The 25889-nt window shown below is 41.0% G+C and overlaps 1 protein-coding gene across 2 annotated transcripts; it reads right to left on the bottom strand.

The window, feature by feature from the left end:
• Positions 1–2437: 2437 nt before the first annotated feature.
• PUS1 (pseudouridine synthase 1) lies at positions 2438–25790 on the bottom strand. 2 transcript variants are annotated; one of them, XM_007489611.3, is made up of 7 exons: positions 25674–25763; positions 22746–22895; positions 22395–22644; positions 17196–17333; positions 12424–12526; positions 7803–8500; positions 2438–2895 (listed from the first exon to the last, which is right to left on the bottom strand). In XM_007489611.3, exons 2-7 carry the CDS (start codon positions 22844–22846, stop codon positions 2845–2847), a joined length of 1341 nt encoding a protein of 446 aa, XP_007489673.1. In that variant the 5' UTR covers positions 22847–22895; positions 25674–25763; the 3' UTR covers positions 2438–2844. The 2 variants fall into 2 exon arrangements, with proteins under 2 accessions (XP_007489673.1, XP_007489674.1); XM_007489612.3 differs by lacking the exon at positions 22746–22895 and having other exon boundaries at positions 25674–25790.
• Between the last annotated feature and the right edge of the window lie 99 nt (positions 25791–25889).

Below are 25889 nucleotides of genomic sequence, written 5' to 3'. Positions count from 1 at the left end.
GCTAACTCGGAATTTAAAGTAGATCTACCCATTTTAACTACAAGAAGGTATGAACTAATTACAGAAAGGTGTGAACACCCATTTCATGCATTGAGTGGGAGGTCTGTGACCCAGTATGAGAGAGCAGTCCTGGAGAGGAGCATCTGCTGTGATTGGTAGATGTAAAAATTTAGGGGGAGGTAACACAAGAGAAAAAGGTTAAATAGAGGAAACAGAGGCACACAAAAATCAATGGATAGAGGAATTGATAAATCGAGGGATCTTCAGTCATTCAGAGTTGGACTGGATAGAACAGTCACTCAGGCTTGGAGTGAAGATACTTGGCTGTGGAACTGGACCCCTGGAGGTGCTCATGCAGGAGACCTCAGACTGCTTTCCTTTTAGATGGTCACCGTGGTGAGTGTAAGGACTTAGTTTCTTGCTGTTTCTGGAGGTGTGAACCTCCAGAAGAGTACTTCTGTTTTGGAACCAATACACAGTATTGATTCTAAGACAGAAAGTAAGGGTTCAAAAAAAAAGAGAGGGCAGTTCCTGATTTACATGGCTATTAGTGCCCCCTCATCACTGTGCACTTAATTTGGTATATATGCCAGTGACTTAACTGAATATACTAGATCCTCTCTCCAGTAGGATATTAGCTCCTCAAGGGTAGAGGCCACCTCGCTTTTATATTTCTATCTACAACGATCAAGTCAATAAGCATTTATTAAGCATTTACTATGTGCCAAGCTAAGACTTAGAAAATGCAGAGCAAGGCAAAAATATGTTCCCTGGCCTCAAGGTGCTCACATTCTAACAGAGAAGAAAATTTGTAAATAACCATGTCTGTTCAGTCATTTTGGTCATGCCTGACTTCATTGTGACTCCATTTGGGGTTTTCTTGGCAAAGACACTGGAGTGGTTTGCCATTTCCTTCTCCAGATCATTTATAGATGAGAAAACTGAGACAAAGTGGAGTGACTTGTCCAGGGTCACACAGCTAGTAAGTTTCTAAGACTATATATTTTGAACACAGGAAAATTAAGTCTTCCTGACTATAGGTTCAATGTTCTGTGCACTAGCTGCCCCCCAAAATAACTAGGCATATAGAGAATATAGAGGTAATCTCAGAAAGATTGCTCGGCCAAATGGAGAGACCAGAGAAGACCTTCTGGCAGAAAGTAGCATTGCAAGTGAGCCTAGGGGGCTCAGTGGATTAGTAGCCAGGCCTAAAAAGGGGTTCTTGAGTTAATTCGGACCTCAGAACACTTCCTAGCTCTGTGACCCTGGGCAAGTCACTTAACCCCCTTTGTCTAGTCCTTATCTCTCTTCTGCTTTAGAACCAATACCCAGAACTGATTCTAAGATAGAAGGAAATAAATTAAATGACAAAAAAAATTTTTAAGATGATCCTTATAGGAAATTGGAGAAACAGAGACAGAATCAAGGAAGGAGAGCTTTCTAAGAATGAGACAACTATGGAGGTGGGAAATGGGGTGTTATGTTAGTGCTAATTGTAATAACAGATAAAAAATAACACATACTACATTAAAGTTCTGTTATGAGGAAGAGATAAGGGTAGTAGGAGAGATGAAGGTTCGCAGAGGACAGATGCATAAGACCTGAAGATGGAAGATTCTGGAATCTGGGGATATAAAGTGGATACAGAGAAAACTTTGGGTTTTAACAGATATCCACAATACCAGAGGCAGGAGGAGAGGAGAATCTTCCATTTTCAGGTTTCATGCATCTGTCCTCTGTGAATCTTTATCTCTCCTACTATACTTATCTCTTCCTTATAACAGTACCCAAAGTATTTCATATATGGGGGCAGCTGTGTGGCTCAGTGGATTGAGATCCCGGCCTAGAGATGGGAGGTCCTGGGTTCAAATCTGGCCTCAGACACTTCCCAGCTGTGTGACCCTGGGCAAATCACTTGACCCCCATTGCCTAGCCCTTACCACTCTTCTGCCTTGGAACCAATACACAGTAATGACTCAAAGACAGAAGATAAAAGCCTAAAAAATAAATAAATAAAAAACAAAAACAAAGTACTTCATATGCAATATCTCTTAATCCTTTCTATGATAACCCTATTAGGTAAGTATAAAAGGCATTGTTATCCCCATTTTCCAGAATGGAAAATAGAGCCAAACCTCAATTTTAGTTTTTATATCCCCAGTGCCTAACCCATTACCTAACCAGTAACCAGTACATAGTAGACAGTTAATTAAGTGCTTGTTGTAGTGAACTAAGTCCTTGAGGACACAAAGCCTCTTTTATTTGTCTGTGTCTTCCCTTTGGCACCCAACAAAAGGCCTTTTCAAGCAGAAGATGCTTGGGAAATGTGTGTTAAATTGCCCAGAAAGGAAAAAAAAACTTTAGTCTAGAAATCAATGAATGGCAGCAAGGAAGAAATTGACAAAATAAATAAGTGTGACAAACAGAAAATCACAAATAGTTTGCACCTATTTAATAAAATCATTTCTTTAAAAAAAAAACAGTTTTCTCTTTCCCAATTTTCTAAAAATGGGCAACATTAAGAGAATGAACTAATAGCAGGCTAGAGGCAGTTTATTTTGTGATCCAAACGCAGAAGGTTACCAAGCTTTGGGATCCTGAAGGCAATGAAAGAACAAAATCAGTCCTTTATTTGAAGCATAAAATTTTCAAGTATTTCTGGCCCTGACATTTTTTCTGTCCGCCTGATGACTTCCATTTTCCCAGCTCCTTTCGGTCATCAAGAAACCGGACACAAAAAGCAAGCCAATAAGCTGGGTTGGTGTGTCTGTGTGGATTGCAGAGAGGCATCCAAAGACCGTCTTGGTGAGATACGGTTCTGCTCCCCTGGTAACTTGTGACCTCTCAGTCAGAGTCATCTCTGCCTCCATCACTACCTTTAAGACTATCAATGGCCTGTAAGAGAAAAGAAAAGTTTTGGATGAGTCCTATGGGAGGAAAAAACCTGAGTAGTGAGAATTCCTGTTTGTCCCCTGATGAACAGAAACTATATTCTGTTTTCTAGACTTAGGAAAAGACTCTCAACTGAGCATCATTTGAGTAAGACAGGTTCAGAGGACAATGTTATCTCAAATCTGAAGAGGGTGTCAGTGGCCATCTAAGGTCAATTCACACCCAAGAATCTCTTCTACAACATTTGCTCACAAGTAGTCACTCAGCCCCTATATGACTCAGTGAATAAAGAGCCAGGCCAGGAAATGAGATGTCCTGGGTTCAAATCTGGCTGCAGACACTTCCTAGCTGTATGACCCTGGATGAGTCATTTAACTCTGATTGCTTCACCCTTTCTGCTCTTCTGCCTTAGAACCAATATTTAGTTTTTACTCTAAGACAGAAGGTAAAAATTTAAAAACAAGAAAGAAAAAGAAAGGGAATAAGGAAGGAAAGAAAGAATCAAATTTATAGGAAAGTCACCTCCACTCCACTCTAGGCAGCCCACTCCACTTCAGAAAACTGGTAACTCTAAGGAAGTTCTTCTGACCTCAAGTCCCCTAAATTTTCCTCTGTGGCCCTATCTGTGGTCCTAATTCTGCCTTCTGGGGCCATGTAGAACAATTTGTTTGGGGATTAATTTTTTAAAATTACAAATACCAAATAAAATAGAAGAACAGAAAATGAGGTCCATACATGAAACTATGGATCTCTTCTGTATAAAGCTTGCATTTCTTTCTAAATATCTGAATTCAGCCATGTTATTTTCAAAGTTGTACTGGTAGTCTGCATTCCCTTTTTGTTCTGTTCTTTTCTGTTCTATTCTATTCTTTTTTTTTTTAAGTACTTCTGGGCAGCTAAGTAGCACAGTGGATAGAACACCAGGACTGGAGTCAGGAGTACCTGGGTTCGGATCTGCCCTCGGACACTTCCTAGCTGCATGACTCTGGACACGTCACTTTAGTCTCCATTGCCTAGCCTTTACTACTCTTCTGTCTCAGAACCAAAACATAGCATTGATTCTAAAATGGAAGGTAAGGGCTTTAAAAAAGAAGTTATATGGATAGGGCAGATAGGTGGCCTCAGACACTTCTTGACTCTGTGACCCTGGCAAGTCACTTGATCCCAATTGCCTAGTCCTTACTGCTCTTCTACCTGGAATTGATGGCATTAATTCTAAAATAGAAGGTAAAGATTACTTTTTAAAGTGTTTCAAGGAATCACTTTCCCTCTTTTTAAATTTTTATTTTTATTGGTGCAATCCCACATAGATAGAATCAAGATGAGTCTTCTTGAGTGCAAATCTGTCCTTAGTTACTTACTAGCTGGGTAACCCTGGGCAGTTAGCTTTTGGTGCTAACACGTCACACATATATTATTTACCCAAAACGCCCTTGAAAAAGAACTTGAGATCTTTTTCATAGCAACTGTTTTCTGGACAGACTTCTCCTGTCCTGTTATTTGAGAAGGTGATTTTTTGAACCCACGTCTAGGGCTTTACATTCATTTTTCTTAAATTTCATCTTACACGAAACTTTCAAGTTCTTTCAGGAGTCTGACCTTTTCTATCCAGTGTTTAATTGTCCTCCCTCAGCTTCCTAGCAGATACCAATCTGACACTTGGGTTATTTATGGGTTCTTCCAAGTCACTGATAAAAATGAAGAATTCTGAGGCCAAGGACCAACCCCTGGGACACTCCATTAGTGATTACTCTTTGAACCAGGTCATTCTACAAGTTAAATTATTTTCTTTATAATATTATTGTTACTTTGCAGATTGATCTCCTCGTTCTGCTTACTTCACTTTGTATCATTCAATAAGTCTGAGTTTTTCTGAAACCATCCTGCTCATCATTTCTTATAGCACTAATACAGAAGGAGACACTAATATTATATACAACTATATACATATACCACAATTATGTATAATAATATATACATATACCACAATTTGTTCAGTCATTCCCCTATTGATGAGCATCCCCTTGATTTCTAATTCTTTGATCCCACAAAAAGAGCTGCTCTAAATATTTTTGTCCAAATAGGTTCCTTTTTCCGTTTTCTTTCATCTCCTAGGAATATAGACTTTGTAATGATAGTGTTGGGTTATTTTTTTTAACTCTTACCTTCCAAGTGAGAGCCATTTGGTTCTAAGATGGAAGAGCAATAAAGGCTAGACAATAAGGGTCAAGTGACTTGCCCACAGTCACATAGCTAAGAAGTGTCTGATTTGATTTGAACCCAGTCTGGCTCTTTATTCACTGGGTTACCTAGCTGCCCTCCCAAATTATTTTGAAGATTATGGCTTTGATTCATTGATTTCCTTGATATTCTTGACCTTTTGTTTTTCCAGATGAATTCTATTATTTTCCCAGTTCTATAAAATAAATATACATAAACAAATAATAAATAAATATAAAAAGTTTTTTGGTAGTTTTGCTAGAATTGCATTGAATAAGTAAATTAATTTGGATAGAATTGTCACTTATATTGGCTCAGCTGCTCTATAAATTTAATGGAAGACAACTGTTCTGCAGAAAATGACAATTCAGAGCATATGAGAAGAATTGTTTGAATAGATACAAAGTGAATTGAGTAAAACCGGGAGGAAAATTTATGCTGCAGTAACAGTGCTGCAAAGGCAAATAACTCTAAAAGATTTAACTCTCATTAATATAGTGACCAAGCAGGGCATGATACTCACCTCTTGACAGATAGGCAATGGACTCAGGATACAGAAGGAGACACTGATTTTTTGGACATCTCCAAAATGGGAATTTGTTTTGATTGATTAGGCATATTTGCTACAAGGGCTCTGTTTTTCTTTTTTCTTTTTCAATGGGGAGTGTGAGAGAAAGAAGATAAATTTTGGGATTAAATTTTTTTTTTCATTAAAAAAAAAAAACACAACCCAGAAAAATAGAGATTAGACCTCTGATATCATTAATATAAAGGATTCCTGAAAGAGTAACTCTCTACTGATGCAAGTTAGCATTTTCTGTGCAACTTAAGAATTGGCCAGGGCAATAAGAGATTGTACCTTGCTCAGGGTCCTACAATCAGCATATATTAGAGCCTGGATTTGAACCTATGTCTTCCTGGCTTTAAAGTCGGTTTTCTACCCACCATATTGTGCTGTTTTTAAGAAACACAAACTCTGGGGAAAAGTTTTATTTCATTTCTAGGTTGAGCCCCTTAAATCACATTTTAAAAATACATTATGACTAAGGTGTTGGGACACAATTATTGCCCTGAATATTGCCATCATGCAAGGCCATGTCAGTCTCTCTCCAAAGTCAGGGACATTGGAGAAAGTTGCAGCATTTTGTCAAGGGGGAAAAAAAAATTCTGATGCCAGGACCAGACTTCAGGGCTCCTAGTTGCAACTTTGAATGTTTCTGCCCACAACAAAGCAAGGTAAACACCATATAAAAAGGAGAGAAACCAGGCTGTGGGTAACAAACTTAGCAAAAATGGAAAAACAAGCCGTTATGCTAGGTCCCATGCAGTGGTAGAAGCTGCCCATATGGCCCAAAGTCTTCTATCTCTACGTGGAATTCAGAGATTTTGATTAACATCTTTCTTTGTGAGCTTTCTACCTCGTCCAGCAGATATCTGTGTGTTCCTTTCTACTCCCATTCTCTACTGTGAGCTCTGAGATCAGTCCCCTATGCCTCACACATAGTAGGTGCTTAATGAATCCTTGAACAAGAGGACATAGAGATGGGGCTCCAATGTCAAGTGAAATCTCTTCATTTTGAAGATGAGGAAACTGTAGGCTAGAGCTGATGTGACTTGCCCAAGGTAATACAGAAAAATGGCTCTTAACAAATACTGATTGAGGCAGTCAGGAATCATATTCAGGTCTCAATTCCAAAACCAGTTCTCTTTCCCTTTCCCTAAATTACATTGTCTTCATTATGTTTGTCAAGGAATGAAGATATAAATTAAGTAATAAGCAAAATTAAACCTACTATAGAGAGGCAGCTAGGTGGTACAGTGGGCAGAGCACTGAGTCTAGAGTTAAGAAGATCCAAGTTCAAATCTAGCCTCCAACACTTACTAGCTCTATGATCCTGGGCAAACCATTTACATATCTGACTCAATTTCCCCAGTTGTAAAATGGGGATAACAGATCTGTGACTCTGGGCAAATCACTGAACCATTGTCTGGTTCAATTTCCTCATTATAAAATAAGGATAATAACCGTCCCTACCTCACAGGGTTGCTCTGAGGGTTAAGTGAGGTAATATTTTTTTAATGAAGTAATATTTGTAAAGCCCCTAGCACAGTGCCTGGCATCCATTAGGTGCTTAATAAATGCTTAGTCCATTCCATTCCCATGTACCAGCCACTAGGGCTGCAAAGACAAAACAAGGCATTCCTATATTTGAGGAGTTGATATGGGGTAGGGTGGGAGGAAAAGCTCATGAAAAAGGACCTTTTGAAGAAGCCTTTCAAAAGACAGGTAAAAAGGAAGGGCATCCCGAGCATGGGGCGTAATCTATGTGAAGGCATGGAGAGAAAAGATAGAAAGTTACAGATGGGTGAGATATATAATCAGCTTGGAAAGTCAGGCTGTATGTACAGAGGAGGCAGCCCCAGAAGCTTCCTGAGCGAGAGAGTGCTGCCGGCAAATCTGTGCTTTGGAAATAACAATTTGGCAGCTATGTGGACGATGGATCATGGATTAGAGATAGGCACCAGTGGGGAATTTCAGGGAACCGTGGACCAAACGTAGTTTTTTAAAACTCATTTATGAGGCTCCAGGAAAAACCAACCAACCAACCAACCAACCAACCAACCAACCAAGCCTTCAGGAAGCCCCAATCCCCCTTTCACAAATCAGCTTCTTACTGGGAGCTTTTTACCTTCGTGTCCTCGATGTCAGCCTTGGCCTCAAGAGTTCCAGCATCAAAGTCGTGGTTTGGCAGAGTGTTTAGCCAGTTCGTCATGGAGTGTTCTTCCATTTCTGTCTTGGTGATGGTGGGGTAGATATACTGCTCTTTGAACACAGTCATCTTCTCCTCCTCTTCCACCCAGTCCAGGGGCTCGTGCAGCCCATCATTCCCAAATCGCCGATTGTACTGCTCGAAATGGACCCTCTCCAGCACAAGTCCCAGCCCTGGCGCCTTGGGGATGTCCACTTTCTCCTCTCCCCAGCTGCGCTCCATCACCGACTCTGGCACGTAGCCCTTCATGATGGCGATCACCAGGCCAACCATCTTCCGGATTTGGTGCATCATAAAACTCTGGCCCTTGACCTTGATCACAGCAAACTCCATGCCTTCCCGCACAAAAGGTGCCTCACAGTGCATTTCCATGATGTAGCGCCTGGCGCTGGGCTCCTTGGGGCCCTTCTGGGAGGTGAAGTTGTGAAAGCTGTGGGTGCCCTTGTAGCTGGCCAAGAGCTGGTTGACTTTCTCAAGGGTCTCGGAGCTCAGGCGGTACGTCTCATCCTGGACATCGTGGTCCTTGTGGGCAAAGGCAAATGTTGGCAGCATGTAGAAATAGGTCCTCGCGTCACATCTGTTCTTCGAATTAAAACTCCCAGTGACCCTCTTCAAACCTGAGGAGGAATCATGGGAATAAGGGGGGAAAAAGAAACCCTGAAATGTTATAAACTTCAGTGAGATTAGGAGTGTGGACATAGAGCTGGGGAAGCTCTCACCTGAGGGCCTTTGCACTGACCAACCCCTACACTTAGGATGCACAAACTCAAGAGTCCCCCTCTTCCTCTAGGACGTGTTTCTGAAACAAGCTCCTCCAGGAAGTCTTTCCTGAACCCCTCAACTGCTTGAGTCTTCTCTCTCAATTTTGTTTTTTGTTGCTGAGTTATTTTAAGTTGTGTCTGATTCTTCATGACCCCATTTAGGGTTTTCTTGACAAAGATACTAAAGAAGTTTGCCATTTCCTTCTCCAGCTCATTTTGAAAATGAGGAAACTGAGGCAGAGGGTGAAGTGACTTATCCAGGGACATCCAGCTCATAAGTGTTTGAGTCCAGATTCGAACTGAGGAAGATGAATCTTCTTGACTCCCAGCCCAGCACTCTATGCACTATGGGGCTATCTAGCTGTCCTTCCCTCCCAAATTAACTTGTATTTAACTACTCTGCATGCATTCATATCTACTGATTAATTTTATATTTATGCTATTTTTTGTTTTATTTATTTATTTTTATATAAAAATAAATTTTTATATATAAATAAAATATATTTAATATAAATATATTATTTATTCTCATCTCTCCCAATTAGAATATAAGCTCATCTAGCCTAGGGATTGTTTCATTTTTTGTGGTTGTATATCCAGTGCCAGGCACATATTAGGTGCTTAATAAATGTTTGTTGACTGTACTTTGAAATCATCCCATCATAGAGGTAGCTGTTAGCAAAGTGGATGGAGCTCTGGGTCTGGCATCCAGAAGAGCTGAGTTCAAAACTGACCTCAGACACTTACTAGTTGTGTGATCCCGAACAAGGCATTTAAATTAAATTTGCCTCAGTTTCCTCATTGGTAAAATGGGGATAATGATAGCACCAAGCTCCCAGAGTTCTTGTCAGAATCAAATTAGAATATCTGTAAAGTGTTTATCACAATGCCTATGTAAATGTTAGCTATTATTCATAGTATTGGGAAGGTAGGTGGTACAGTGGATATAGCATAGGGCCTGGAGTCAGGAGGACTTGAGTTCAAATTTGGCTTCAGACATTTAGTAGCTGTGTGAACCTGGGCAAGTCACTTGTCCTTGTTTGCCTCAATTTCCTCATCTGTAAAATCAGCCAGAGGAGGAACTAGCAAACCATTCCAGTATCTTTGCCAAGGAAACCCCAAATGAGGACATGAAGAGTCAGATCATAACTAGAATATGACTGACAACCGATTTTTAGTATTAAAATAGATCAGGTAAATGAGCCCAGGAGAGGGTATTTGTCCAAAGTGACACAGCTGAGGCATGGAAGAACCAGGTTTTCAACCCAGTTCTTCTTCAAATTCTTCAAATGGAGGATGCCACACTGATACCACGTTGCTCCCTTCACTAAAAATTCAGTCAAAATGTATTAAGCATCTCCCACGTACAGAAGGCAGCAGGGACCGAGTAGTGATTCTCTAAGTGTAGTCTGAAGACCCCTGGCAGTCTCCAAGATCCTTTCAGGGGGTCCCTGAGATCCAAACTATGTTCATAATAACATAAAGATGTTATTTACCCATAAAATACCCCCCCCTTTACAAACTTACACATCTGTGTAAGTTTTTCTTCATATATTTCAACTCACATATCACATCAATGAATGCAGAAACAAATAGTAGAATCCAGCTATCTTCTATTTAAGCCAGACATTAAAGAGATTTGAAAGAACAGGTTAAATAGTGTCATCTTTTTCACTAGATTTTCTCATTTTGGACAATAAAGTTCTCTTTTATAAAAAAAAAATGATTTATGTAAGCATGTAAGAAATACGTATTTTATCATTTACTCATTTTAAATTTCTAGTACATTAAATATAACTCACAAATACAATCTTTGGGTCTTCAATAATATTTAAGACTATAAAGGGTTCTGAGACCAAAAGTTTCGAGAATTTGAGAGGAAAGAGGACTTATTTAATAGGGTTGAGTCCTCCCATGGCCTTTATAACTGATTTTCTCTCTCTGTGCCTCAGTTTCTTCATCTGCAAAAATTGAGTTGGACTAGATGATCTCTAAGGTCCCTTCTGATCTCCTTATCCTCTTTGAACCTCCAAGGGCAAGGGTTCACTTTAATGAGGAGAGATCCAATAGCAGGAATTCCCCAAGTTGATAAAAAACAGTGCATGCTCCATACACACAAAATATTGTGTTTTTTTTTTTTCCTAAGACATCATATTCCAGGGGCAGCTAGGAGGCTCAGTGGATGGAGTGCCAGGGATGGAGTCAGGAGGTCCTGGGTTCAAATCTGGCCTCAGATACTTCCTAGCTATGAGACCCTGAGCAAGTCTCTTAATTCTGATTACCCAGTCCTTGCCACTCCTCTGTCTTAGAACTGATACTAAGAGGGGAAAAAGGAGTAGGTAAGTAGCACAGTGGATGGAGGACCTGGCCTTGACACAGGAGGATCTGGGTTCAAATGTGGCCTCAGGTATCTCTTAGCTGTATGATCCTGGACAAGTAACTGAACCTCAATTGCCTTCTCCTTACCCTTTTGTCTTAGAGTTGTTACTCAGACCAAAAGTAAGGATAAAAAAAAAAGTCATATTCCCTGCCCCCAAGGATTGAGCACTCTATTTGAAGGGAGACACAAAATTATAATATAAAATAAATTGTGTGCAATGAAGGCAAGGAAGCCCCCAGCATTTTATAGGGAAGAAATAGGGAAAGGAATAAGCCTTTACATAATTACATCTACTATGTGCCAAGCACTGTAATAAGCACTTTTTAATTATTACTTCATTTGATCTTCATAACCACCCCAGAGGGTCGGTGGTATCATCCCCATTTTACAGATGTAGAAACTGAGACAGACAGAGGTGAAATGACTTGCCATGGGGCACATAGCTAGGAAGTATCGGAGCCTGGGTTTTAGCTCAGATTTTCCTAATTTCAGGCTCTAGCACTCTGTGCACAGATTATGGTGGTTGCTTCTCCCATTTACATCCTCAACATGTCCTGTATATTATTGTATTTGCTCTGCTCACTTTCTTCTGCATCAATTTGTGAAGATCTTTTCCATTCCTCTTTGAACGCAGCATATGGGTAACTTTTTTTTTTTAATCCTTAACCTTCCATCTTGGAATCAATAGTATGTATTGGTTCCAAGGCTAAAGAGTGGTAAGGGCTAGGCAATGGGGGTTAAATGACTTGCCCAGGGTCACACAGCTAGGAAGCGTCTGAGGTGAGATGTGAAGGGCTTTGTTTCCAGTTAATTCATTGCTACCACCAAAAAGGGCTACTGCAAACATTTTGGTGTGACCTGAGTCTTCCTTGTCAGTGACCTCCTGAGACTCTGCCCCGCAGAGGAATCTCTGGGTCAAGTTGGACATATTTGTTGGCATAATTTCAAATTACAACAGCATTTTCTGTAGTAGCAAAGACCTGGAGAAATAAAGTAAGTGCTAAGTGAGTGGGAAACATGAAGAAATATCAATCTGTGTGTATATAAGAAGAGTTACATGAACAAATGCAGGGGGAAGTCATCAGAAGCAGGAAACAAGAATAAGGGCTACAACATAGATGGCCAGAACAACGAGGACCAAGGAAACCTTCGAATGAATGCTGGGCAATTTATAAGGATAAAGTTGGCCCCAGAGAAGGTTGGGAGACTGGGTATAGAGCATTAAATATACTTGGTTAATTACTGAATGAGTTAAAGAATGACTATTAAAAGAGGTTGGATTAGATGACCTGCCTCTAAGGCCCCCTTCTAACACCAAGATCATTGAATTATAGCTAAGATGACAATAGAAGGTGACTTGTGGGCAACTCAAACCTCTTGGCACCTTCTCTGTTCTTACCTAGGATCCTGATATGGGATGGAAGGTGACTATTAATCTTTTCCAAAATGTTGTCAATGAGCCACACCTTCAATGATACAATCTGGCCAGCGGCAGACACACCCTGGGAAGGAGATACCTGTTAGAACATCTGGAGCAGAGGTTGGGGGATTGGACAGGCGAGCAGGACAAGGTTGGAATTCCCATGTAAAATCTAAATTATGCTACGAAACCCAAGCTGTACCTATTTGGGGGGCAGGAAAGGGAAAGATAAACAGAAGTCCACATGGAGGGACTGACAAGATGACTGAGTATTTTATACATGGAAAATCTTTGGAGACAAAAACCTTAAAATCAGTGGGAATTAATGAGAGAGAAAAGTTAAGCTTGCATGTGGAGCTAAGTCCTCTCAGCCAGAAAACCTCCCACAGAGGAGGCCTTTTAAAAGGAGTGGGATGAGGGGCTTCTGATTAGAAATGGAGCAGGATATTCTGGCTTGGAGAAGCTGGTTGGCATATCAGCTGTTCAAGGAAGCCTATCTAAAGGCCTTCAATAGACTAACTGGGTGGCCATTTTCTAAACAACTAATCTCAGTAAGGCTGTCAGGAGTTCTGGAATGAAGGCCATACATAGTAGGGATTCTGATGATCACCCACTGTCTTATTATGATTTTAAACATCATAGATACACCATATTGTATTTTAAATATCCACAGTGTCAACCTTGAAAAAGACAGAACTACTAAAGTAGTTAAGAAAGAACAAGTCTAATCAGGACAGGGAAGACAATGCTCAGAGCAGCCACTACACAGAGTCAAGCACTAGATACTACCCAGAGCCAAAGTTCTGGGACTCTGGGAACAATGTCTCTGGGGAAAAAGCCTCAAAAGGAGATTTTCCAATGAGCTAGAGAACTTGGGGTCTTATATATCTTTTTGAGAATGTAGGATAGGAAGGTTCAATAAGAGGCTCTACAATGGACACAAGGGAAGGAGTCCATTGGGCTGCCAGGGAGAGACCTCTGATACAATGGGAGAAATTTCTAAGACAAAAGAGTACTTAAGATTTAATTATATCTACTAATTCACTTAAGCTAAGGTCATTGGGTACTGTCTGAGGCTTCTCTTAAGGAAAGTTCCCAAGGGACAGGGGAAAATTTGGAGATCCCATAAAACAAAGTGGACATTAGGTAACAGTCCTATGCTAAAGAGTTGTTCAAAAAAGTAAGAAAGAGAAAAAACTAGATAAGAGTGAATCCCACAGGTCTGGCTCTCTCTTTGTCCAAACTGTCGACGGACCCCTATCCCAGACACAAGAGGAATACATGTCTACAGAAAGTTCAGTAAAGAGGGATACTTTACTTTCACCTATCTGAATAACACCTTTCTTTTACATAAGTAAGAAGTAGATGAGGCCTGCATGTCCAGAATTCTTCCAATCTTCCCAGGAGACCTGAGTAGGGAGCAAACCTAAAGTGTCTGTTTCTCTTAAGATGAACTAATGTTTTTTAAAATGATGATTATAACGAGAACTGAGAATCCCAAATGAGATGTTTGACTTGATCAATTAGCTTCTAGCCATCATCTTATCAGTTAATTTAAAAAGGACATGAGGGTTCCTTTTTTTTCTTTTTTTAGTTTAATCAAACCAAAGTATATAAAGTGATTTGGGATGGGGAGACTGGGAGAGAATATTGCAGGGGTAAGTTACCCTTCACCTCACATCCTGAGAAATTTGCCTAAAGGTCAAGCTTTTGTCTTGTAATCACTTCTACCTTAGTAAACCCCACCTATCACCCACTTCCCAGAAAAGACTGATTAACTGAAAAGGTCAAATCTCAGCAGTTTAAACTATTGTGGTATGTCTCATCCCCTGAAGACTACTCTCATTGGAAGTCCAAAAGATGTAATCTCAATTCTGACTATGTCACCACTTGCCAATCAGAAGAAGAAACATGTTGCTCAAGATTTTGTTCTGTCATCTTACTAATTGTTATAAAAGCCTCCTTTGGTCACTGAATGAAGCCACTGACCCAATTTATTGGAAACTGCTAGACTAACTAATAAATTGATCATGCTCCAAATTTTGTCTCTCAGTTTATAATCATGATAATATATACTCCAAGGAGGTTCAAAAAAGAGGGGGAAATCCCTTATGTAAAAAAATACTCATGGCCACACTTTTTCTGTAGCAGCAAACAAAGTGGGTGAAAAAGGACTGGGAGAATGATTAACAAACCATGGTATGGATTGTCTCTGTGTCACAGATGACAAGCAGTGAAGACTCATGAGAACCTGATAGAAAGTGAGGTATGCAGAGTCAAGGGAATAGCATCCACAAAATTGGAAATAAGTAATACCAAAGCCAAGTGAGCTAGGAAATCAATGCATTGACCAAGAACAGAGTTCAAATGACTTCTAGGGAGAATTAGTCTTCCTGGAAGAAGCATCTCCTGCTAGGCCTCAATGATGTGAATCTTAAAAATTCTCAGACTCTACCTTAGAACATTTTTTGTTAAAGCTGCTATCCCCTTATTTTTCAATGAAGGTACTTAGTCAGGAATGTAGGTGGGAACTCTAACATTACTCCACTCATACTTAGGCATACTTTAGGGGAAGATAAAGTTGTAAACTCCTGATTGAACAATGAAAAGTCCCCAACCCATACTTAAAGTGAAACAAGAACCCTTAAGCTAGGTCTATTTTTAGATCTAATACAAAGTGTGCTAAGTACCTATGAAGATCAAATTAATCAGGCAACTTGCAAAGGACAAGATTAGTCTACTCAGGTGTGAATTACTCAAAAGTTTTAGTCTACTCAGGTGTGAATTAAGAATGGTCAGTCCTTTGGAAAACGTCTACTATGATTGGTAGACATAGAAATTTAGGGGAGGTGACATAGGAGAAAATTTTCTTTAAAAGGAAGGGGTTTAGGCCTCTGAGTAAGTTCAGCTTTGGAGCTGAATTGGAGGTCAGAAGTCAGAGGAGGCTGCTGGAGCTCTCTCAGTGGCTGAACTTAATTCAGCTTCCTGAGCTAAACTGGAGCGTCTCTCTGAACACTAGAATCTTGCTTGGGACAAATCTTGTGGTGAGTGGATTAAAGACTGACTGGCCTAGACTGGTCTAGGCCTTTCCCCATTATTTCCTCTTACTCTCTCTCCCCCTTTCATTAATTCCTTAATTTGTATTAATTAAAATCTCCATAAAACCCAGCTGACTTGGGTATTCATATTTGGGAATTTTTCCCATGGCGACCACTTATTTTTAATATAAAACCAAGACACAAAAAAATTATCTTTACAGTTTGGAAATTCAAAATCTTGAAACTCTATTTTCTCAGTCACAGTTTAAGGCAACCACTCTTTTAACTGTAACAATGATGAATCCTGTAAAGGAGCTGAATATGCCCTGAATCTTTCCACGGGGCTGAACCAATGGCCAATTTGACACAATTAACTTCAAATAGTGAGAATCTGAATGTGTGAGACCAATCACAGGATTCATTATGCACACAAATCAGAACCTCCCTGAGGTGTTAGAAATTTTTTCCCCAAAGTGTTTTTTGGTTTTGCTGGATTTTTTCCCTCTCCTTCCTCTTTTTTATTAAAAAAACTATGAGATGGGGGGCAGCTGGGTGGCTCATTGGATCGAGAGCCAGGCCTAGAGACGGGAGGTCCTAGGTTCAAATCTGGCCTCAGACACTTCCCAGCTGTGTGACCCTGGGCAAGTCCCTTGATCCCCATTGCCTAGCCCTTACCACTCTTCTGCCTTGGAGCCAATACACAGTATTGACTCCAAGATTGGAAGGTAAGGGTTTAAAAAAAAATTATGAGATGGTTTGTGGGAGAAGGAAAATACAGAAGGGAATCAAAGTATATCAATAAAAATTTAATTGTTTAAAAAAAAGAAAGTTGTCAGAGGGCAGCTAAGTGGTTCCATGGATTGAGAGGCAGGCCTCAAGACAGGAGATCCTGGGTTCAAATCTATCCTCAGACACTTCCTAGCTGTGTGACCCTGAGCAAGTCACTTAACCCCCATTGCCTAGCCTTTAATGTTCTTCTACCTTGGAACCAAAACACAGTATTTATTCTAAGAAGGAAGATAAGGGTTTAACTTTTTTTTTTTTGCTAGAGCAAAAGGTTCAAACATGAAACCCATGGGGATCATGCAGCCTACAACACTCCCCAGTCTGATGTAACTAGCTTAGTATTAATCCTAAAATGGAAGGTAAAAATTAAAAAAAAAAATTCCTCTTAAAAGAAAAATGGGGGATTAGAAGATGGAGAATGAAGAAGATTGTCAAACACAGCCAATGTGAAGGTGTACTTCCCTTAACGGCTGGGTGGCAAAGTGCATCCAGGTCTAGAGGCTGGAAGACAAGTTCAAATCTTACCTCAGACACTTGCTAAATTATGGGAACTTACCTGTCTGAAAAACAACTTTCTTTTATTATAGGTAAGAAGCAGATGTGGGCTGCATGCCTGCAATTCTTTCAATCTTCCCAGGAGACCCACATACTGGGCAATTCAGTTAACTCATTTGCCTCAACTTCCTCATCAGTAAAATGGGGATAATAACAGAACCTACCTGCCAGGGTTGCTGTGAGGTTCATATATAATAATTGTAAAGCTCTTAGCTCAGTGCCTGACAAATGTACGTACTACAGAAGTGGTACCTATTATTATCATATTATTATATTTCCATTTCAAGGGAGAACTTTGGTTGGCAAGCTGGTAAGTGACATGGATTTTTTAAGAGCATCAGTAAAATCTTAAAAAAAAAAAAAGTAGAATACCTTGTCTGTCCGCGCACACCTCTGAAAGGCCATTTTCCTCATATCTTCCCCATGGTTCTCTGGAATGCAGCCAGACTGAACAAGGGCAAACACCAAGTCATCTTCAATAGTCTTGAACTGTGAAGAGCCCAAGTTCCTCTGAAAAAGGGAGGAAATTGCTTTATTTTCTACTTTTGAAACAAAGCAATAAAGGATAATAGCAATGGACTATTGGTAGACTGACCACTTGAGTCAATAAAGTGAGGGATCACTGACATTTTCCTTAGTTCTAGAGAATGAAAAAGAAGTCTGATGGTGCTTACATATGAAGGGGACACCAAACTCTCACAACCATGACTCTAAATTGAAATCCCCAACTCCCAAGGATACCTAGCAACCACTTCTGGCCAAACCTGACTAAGATGGGAGCCCATGAGATCATCCCAAAGGGAGCCTCCCCACAAACTCCAGTTCCCAGCATCTTTCTCAAATATCTGTGATTGATCAAATCAGTTTGAAGAACTCCATCCTACCTAGAGCCCAGTCATTCTAAGTCTCTGAAGAAGAGTTCTAGGAAATAAGACCTAGGCACATACAGGTGAAGTGACATGTCATGGGTCAGTGTTAAGGTCACTTGAACACAGGGCTTCCTGACCCTAAAATGCAGCACTTAAAGTCAATGAATCTGTGAGCAGGAAGGGCCTGACATATGAGATTGTACACACTCATTTTATATACAATAACTTAACCTATATGCTATAGATTAGTATGAGATATCTATAATATTAAAATAATATATGTAACATGTTATACCATATTAATGTTTAATTTTACTGATCTGTTAGACATTTAACACAATAATTTTAATATGTTTATCATGTGTATAGTTATAGGCACTGGTATATGATATTATATACATACATTTTACATGCTCTGTTATAACTATTATATAGTATATAGAGAAAGGGATTGGTATAACAGATATTTATATCTATCTGGATAGAATATGTCTTAAAATTATATGTAATATTATACATTCTAGTATTTATCATTACCATATTGAATATTTAACATAATCAAATAATTTTAAAATATTTAATGTGTGTATTATATATAGGAACTGGTATATGAGATTATATAGACATTTTATATATAACAATTTAACATATATACTATGTTATAAATATGTAATTCTTAGATGGACATATGAGATATCTATATATCTCTGAATAAAATATCTATTAAAATAATATATGTAATGTTATATAATATGGATGATTTAATATTTATTATTATTATTATTATATTAAATGGTTAATGGAATAATTGAAAAATATTTAATATATGTTTATATAGGGTCTAGTATATGAGATTATACCTACATTTTATATATACTAATTTAACATGTTACAAATATATCCTATATCTAGCTGGGTAGAATATATATTAAAATAATATATGTAGACGAGAGGTCCTAGGTTCACATCTAGCCTCAGACACTTCCCAGCTGGTTGACCCTGGGCAAGTCACTTGACCCCCATTGCCTAGCCCTTACCACTCTTCTGCCTTGGAACCAATGCACAGTATTGACTCCAAGATGGAAGGTAAGGGTTAAAAAAATAAATAAAATAATATATGTAATATGTTATCACACATTGCCATTTTAATGTTCATTATGTATTTTAATATTTAATACATAAATTATAATTGATATTTTAATGTTTATTCTTGATATCTGATGTTTAACAAGAGAATAATTTTAACTTAATATGAGTGTGTGTGTATATATATATATGAGTATATATAGAGACTGGTACAAGGATATCTGATGTATATAAATAGGTACTAATATGAGACATGGACAGCTAGGTGTCACAGTAGATAGAGTGCTGTGTGAATTAAATATCTAGAGGACCTCAATTCCTGATGACTCACCCCAGTGGATAGACAGAGGAATCACAGAGGGCGCCCACAGATTGAAGTATGAAAGCCTTTGGCCAATGTTAGGATCCTGGGGAGGAGCTTAGGTTTGAAAAACTCTTTCTCTGAGCTCTTGCCATCCCTTGTCAAGTAGTGGAGTAGGAGTGGGAGAGATCTACTGGTCCGGAATCCAGGACTTGATGCCACTTATGACTGGAAACTTTATTTCTCTTACTCTTGTTTTTCTAATAAATGCTTATAAGTTTAGCACAAAGCCTCCAAGATTAATTTTTATTTATAACAGTGCTAGACATAGAGTCAGAAAGACCCAAGTTCAAATTCAGCCCCAGACACTTATAAGCTGTGTGACCCTGGGCAAATTACTTAATCCCATTTGCTTCAGTCTCCTCATCTGTCAAATGAAATGGCAAAGTACTCCAGTGTCTTTGCCAAGAAAACCCCAAATGGGATCATGAAGAGTTCAAAATTTCCAAGCTTTATCAATTTATTAACAAAGCATACTAATCTGTTAACAAAGTAGGTTAAAAAGCTGCTTCAGTTCCACCAGAAGACCCTGAGTGAGGGCTGACCAGGCAGGCCTTTTCAGTCTTGGTGTGTCTTCCTTCCTGTAGGCCTGACAATACATCATTTGGACCTCCCCTGGTAAGGGTAAGTCAATCCCACCTGGCAGGCATTTTAATGAGGAAGGTGTGATGGGAGTGACCTCAACTCCTCTCCTTTCAGAAAATGGGAACGGTCCTCAGATAATAGTAGGCTCCCGACCAAGGGGGCAGGAGTTTGTGGCTTTGGTGGAGATCAGTGGGAATTTGGGTCAAGTGGGCGAGGTTACAAAGACTGGACAAAACCAGGCTGGAGATTCAAATTACAATAATAGAACTGAGACTCCAACAAGCAAGGCTGCTAGAGTAAAGGGTGGTGGTAATTACAAGACAATGGCTTGACCTTTAGACAAGGTTCTCCAAGAATTTAGGTGAAGGTTGAAGTTACCAGAGTTGTGGGAGACTATTAAGCCTATTTTAAAAATGGAATTAAAATCAATTTACAATTTTACATTATATTATAGATTATACTCTATATTAATATAATAGGTAGTATAATATACTGTTATACTATATTATGCTGTGTTATAATGTTACAATAGTATATGTAATGTTGTGTGCTGCAAACTGTATATTATATGTGGGTAATATATGATATTTTGTTATACAGATAGATATCTCAAATGCCAGGCCTTATACACCAACATTGATGTGTCTCTGCATATAAAGCACTTAGCACTAAATGGCACATTTTATCATTCAGCCATTTTAGTCACATCCAACTCCCCATAACCCTATTTGGGTTTTTTTTGGTGAAGATACTGGACTGGTTTGCCATGTCCTTCTCCAGCTCATCTGGCAGATGAGGAAACGGAGGCAAACAAGGTGAAATGACTTGGCCAGGGTCACAGAGCTAATAAATATCTGAAGCCAGATCTGAGTTCTTTCCAGACCACTGGGCTGCCCCTGCTTAGCACATAGCAGGTGCTTTATAAATGCTGATTGACTTGTTAATTATCCTGACTTCAGAAATGTAGAGTGGGGTGGGGTGGAGTGGGATGGATGGATGGATGGACAAAACTGATTCATTCTTGGCTTTATTCCTGTTGCAATGGCAACTGAATTTAGAGGCCAGAAACAAGGGAAAGCTGTCTCTAAGGCAAGTCATTTAACTCCCATTGCCTAGCCCTTATCACTCTTCTGCCTTGGAATCACTACAACACTGAGTCTTAGACAGATAAGGTAAGGGTTAAAAGAAAAAAAAAGAAACATGGGAATGAGGGCAGTCTCTGATGAAGACCTCAGTTTCCTCATCTGTAACATAAACAAGGCTGGACTAGCTGGGCTCCAAAGTCCCTTCCAGCTCTACGATCCTAGGGGGACCTCCAACCTTTGCAGCTTAAGCCCTACTCTCTTTAGTCTGGCTCCCAAGATGGCAAGTATTAGTGGCTTCCCTAATCTAGGAATTTCCTCCACTCAAGCTAGTTGCAATTCCTCCATGTCAAGGACCTTGGATCCTTTATCACCCAATGGCTAAACAAGTAGTCAAGAGCCTTCCTCTGGATGACCATACCAGTAGGACCTTCCCAAGCTCAGTCACGGCCAGGCACTGGTAAGGCATCTGACCCTACCCAGAACACCAGAGGCCAGGCAACCCAATCTGGAATCTTCACTAGATTCCCGGCTACAGCTTACCCAATAAGGAACCATCCAGCCTTTGCTCAGATTTCTGGGGAGTGTAGGAGGCAGGGAGAGGGGAAGGAAAGTATACAATGGGGAGGGAACATCTCCTCCCAAGGAGCCCATACGACTGGAGGACTGTGCCCACTGTGGTTAAGTTTTTCTGTCACCACCTCAAGAAAACATCTACCTCTTTGCACTTTCTACTTCTTGAATCTAGCTCTGCTCTCTGGTTCTCAGTGGAATATTTCAAGGATAGTGAGTCCTACCAATGCAGAGAGTGATTCCTCCATCCATGCCTTAGGACAGGGACCTGGCATCCATGCACAGGTTTTTTCCTCTGAACTTTCTCTCCCAGTGCCACCCTAAAAATCCACTCTGACCCTAAGGCCCCTTCCACTGATGGACTGGTTCCTTCTAGAACCTCCATTTCTCTGTTGTCTTTTTTTAAAACCCTTATCTTTCATCTTAGCATCAGGATTAGGAACAATAGTTGGTAGATGGAGATATACAGAGATAACAATATATAAATAACACATTTATAAAGACCTTGAAGTGCTGGGAATACAAATAAAAGTGTGCTAGTGCTGGAGCTCAAAAGGTTACTTTTTTAAAAACCCTTACCTTGTGTCTTAGAATCAATACTGAGTATTGGTTCCCAGGCAGAAGAGTGGTAAGGGCTAGGCAATGAGATTATGTGACTTGCCCAGGGTCACAGGGCTAAGGAGCCTCTAAAGCTAGATGGGAAAACAGGTCCTCCCAACTCCAGGCCTGGCACTCTATCCACTGTGCTACACAGCTGCCCCTTCTTTAAACATTTTTTTGGATGGATCTGAGATTTCATCAGGATGGGAAGCTCATGGGAGTAGGCTCTCTACCAGTGCAGGTTAATATCTTCTTGCCAGGACATATCTGAGATAGAATTTGAACTCAGTTTTTCCAGTCTCTGAGGCTAGCTCTCGACATTACCTCTGCCTTTCAGAAGTGGAAATCTCAAAGTATAACCCCCCAGAAATTACCAGCCCCCATGCAGTGGGCAGCCAGCAATTTGTTCCTGTACCTGCATCCCGTGGTAACCTTTCCCAGAATAGGCCATCAGCAGAACAATCTTCCTTTTGGGGAGTTTCTTACAGTGTTCTTCCTCTTCCTCACTGCTCTTCAGCTTCTTAGTTTGGGGTTCAGCTTCTTCCCATTTCCTCAGACCTCGATCCTTGCTTCCCCTGACTTTGTTCCCTGGGTCCTCTTTGGCCACAGTCCCAGGATCAGCCCTCACGGGCGCAGCTTCCAGGTACTCAGCCATGGGGGTCTGCCTGAAAAGAATGGAGGAAAGTGACTTAAAAGTGATCAAACAGAGGCAGCTGTGGGAATGGTAAAGGCCAAGGGAATTGCTAGAGCTGGCAACACACGCTACCTGAGGCCCCGGAGTGCAGACCACAGCAGAGGCAGTGGGGAGCGATTTCGGCGGGCAGTTTGCCAGGCTACAGCCTCAAGCTTCAAGAGGGAAGCTCCCATGGAGGGCAGATGGCACCACACACCCGACTCTGGTTACCTCTGGCACCAGCTACAAGGGCACACAGAGAGGGAAAGGAATCAGCCAGCCAACATTGATTAAGCACTTACTAGGTACAGGGCACTGTGTGTGCTAAGCACTGGGAATAGAAAAACAAAGGCAACAGGGGTAGTTAGGTGGCTGAGTGGATTGAGAGCCAGGCCTAGAAGCAGGAGGTCCTAACTTCAAATCTTGCCTCAGACACTTCCCAGCTATATGACCCTGGACTAGCCCAGCATTGGCAAAGACATGGCTCATATGGAGAGCTGGCCCTTGGGGAGCTGCTGTTCCCCTTCTTCCCAACAAGCAATCTTTTTTGCATTGCCTCACCCCAATGTCCAGTCGAGTAAAGGAAGAATTTTCTCACTCAGGTGATGGGGGTAGGGGTGGGGTTGGTTGGGGCTCACAGACAGTTTGAATTGAACTGGGAAAAGGTTCACCAACAAGGGTTGCTGCTCTTCAGCCTTAGAACCAATATACAGTATTGATGCTAAGATGGAAGGTAAGAGCTTAAATTAAAAAAAAAAAAAAAAGTAGTACCCTGGAAGGAGGGCTTTATTCAGGACCCTGACATGGGATGGCAGTTTTGGTGCCATGATGAGGTCAGAAGGCAGAATGCAAAGAATTAAAAAGGGTGGGAAGAAAGGAAGTGGTAGCACAGACTATGAACATTCTTGGCAAGGAATTGAGGGGAGAGGGAGAGAGAGACAGAGAGAAAGGAGGGAGAAAGACAGAGATAGGGAGAGAAAGAGAAGGAAAGAGAAAGGAAGGAGGGGGAGAAAGAGAGAGAAAGGAGGGAGAAAGACAGAGAGCAATACTTAAGGCACAAGTCTGAGTATACTTATAAGATTAATAGAGAGGTAAAGATTCTTAAAACATAGATCCAAATAGGTCTCTTCCTCTCTCTCTCTGGTTCTCCTGCCTTTCCAGATTTCTTGCCTTACTCCTCTCCTTCACACACTAACCACTCAACCACACTGGCCTGTTTGCTGCTCTGGGCACCACCTGCCATCTCCCACCTATGGGAATCCCTTGAAGGAGCATCTTATGTGACCCATCTGAACAATGATTTTTCCGCTCTGCCTAATGGCTAGCTCTTGGCTAAATAAATTGCACTTTGTGACATATGTAATTATCTTTATTCATGTGCCCCCTCCCCCATTAGAATTTAAGCTTTTTGAGGCCAAGGATTATTTCATTTCTTTCTTGGTATCCCCAACACCTACTACTGTGGTTTATTAGTGGACAAGTTAAGTTAACCTACCTGTGGACTTAGTTTCCTCATTTGGAAAATTATAAGGGAGCAGCTAGGTGGCTCAATGGTTAGAGTCAGGCAGATGAGGAGTAAGGGTTAGGCAATGGGGGTTAAAGTGACTTGTCCAGAATCACATAGCTAGGAAATATTTGAGGCCAGATGTGTATCCATGACCTCTTCATCTCCAGATCAGATCCTCTATTTACTGAGCCACCTCACTGCCCCAATAACTTCTTTTTTTAAACCCTTACCTTCCATCTTAGAATCAATACTGAGTATCAGTTTGAAGGCAGAAGAACCATAAGGGCTAGGCAATGGAAATTAAGTGACTTGCCTAGGTTCACACAGCTAGGCAGTATCTGGGGCCACATTTGAACACAGGACCTCACATCTCTAGGCCTGACTCTCTATCCAATGAGCGGCCTCAGTAACTTTCAATAATTTATTGGTTGTGTGATTCTCAACAAAACACTGAACCTCCATGAACCTCAGTTTCCCCATTTTTAAAATGGTAATGGTAACAGTATCTACTTCCCAGAATTATGGTATCAAATGAGTTAACAATATATGTAAAAAGCTTTGTTAAAATTAAAGCACTGTATAAATGCTATTGCTATCATCATAATAATCATTAGAATCTTTAGATGTCTTGAAACCCTTTAGAAATGACTTTATTTTTACCCTTACCTTCCATCTTAGAATCAATACTGTGCATTGGTTCTAAGGCAGAAGAGTAGTAAAGGCTAGGCAATGGGGGTTAAGGGATTTGTCCAGTTATACAGTCAGGAAGTATTTGAGGCCACATTTGAACCCAGGACCTCCAGTCTGTAGCCTGGCTATCCATCCTCTGAGCTACCAAGACGTCTCCACCCCCCAATGGCTTTTAAAAACATATGGGATAACCAAGGTAATCGATTAAACTGCAAATTTTTTTTAAGTTAATAAACTATCGATCCAAAAGAAGCTCCTCCTCCTGCAGGGAGGAGCATTTATTAATAACTGCACTGAGACAGCATTTATTAAGCACCTACAGCCTAGGGAGAAGCAATGATTAATCGTTTGCAGTGTGCTGGAGGAGTATTTATTAAGTGCCTACTGCCTAGGGAGAAGCAACCATTAATGGCTTACGTGTGCTGGGCCATGGGACATGGGTGTACAATGAAAAGTGGCATGAACATGGTTAACAACATAGGAAAGACTCCCCAACCCCCAACCCCATGGTTGTTATCTCCATGATCTCTTTTTACAAACTAAAGCCATGCGCCATCGGGACTCGAACCCGGGTCACTGGGAATCGAACCTGGACCCCGGTACCCTGGGCGGACGCGCTCCCCGCTGCGCCACTGCGAAGCACGCGGAGCCTGCCAGCGGCCCCGGCGGCGTCCAGGGTCCGGCTCCCCACCCACCCACTGCCCCCCGCGGCGCCTGCTCGTCTTCCCCCCACCTCCAGCTCAGCGCGCCCCCCCGCCCGCGTAGCCACGTGCGCCCCTCCGCAGCCCCCACCGTCCCGCGCCCCCCGCCCCCGCCCCACTCACAGAGTTGCGCGCGCGCCGTGCGGGTCAGGACCACGTAGGCGCCCAAACCGACCCAAGAACGCGCATGGAAAGGCGGGGCCTAGCAACAGAGGCGGCGGTGGCCGGGTAGGGACAATATCCTCAAAATTCGCTACGTTTGTGAATTGGGATTACCTACAGAAAACGAGAGTGGATTTCTTTGGGATTAAGAGAAACCATCCTCATCTCCCAGATGCG

The sequence above is a fragment of the Monodelphis domestica genome, chromosome 3 (assembly GCF_027887165.1).
Source record: "Monodelphis domestica isolate mMonDom1 chromosome 3, mMonDom1.pri, whole genome shotgun sequence".
In the NCBI taxonomy this organism is placed as follows: domain Eukaryota; kingdom Metazoa; phylum Chordata; class Mammalia; order Didelphimorphia; family Didelphidae; genus Monodelphis; species Monodelphis domestica.
Note: the sequence above shows the minus strand (reverse complement) of the source record. Positions and strands in the feature narration are given on the sequence as shown.

Coding starts and splice junctions, on each gene's coding strand:
- PUS1 (XM_007489611.3), bottom strand. CDS start 22,846: ATGGGAGCTTCCCTCTTGAAGCTTGAGGCTGTAGCCTGGCAAACTGCC. Junction 12,527..17,195: donor GGTGTGCGCGGACAGACAAG/GTATTCTACTTT, acceptor TCTCCTTCCCAG/GGTGTGTCTGCCGCTGGCCA. Junction 2,896..7,802: donor CTGACATCGAGGACACGAAG/GTAAAAAGCTCC, acceptor TTTCTCTTACAG/GCCATTGATAGTCTTAAAGG.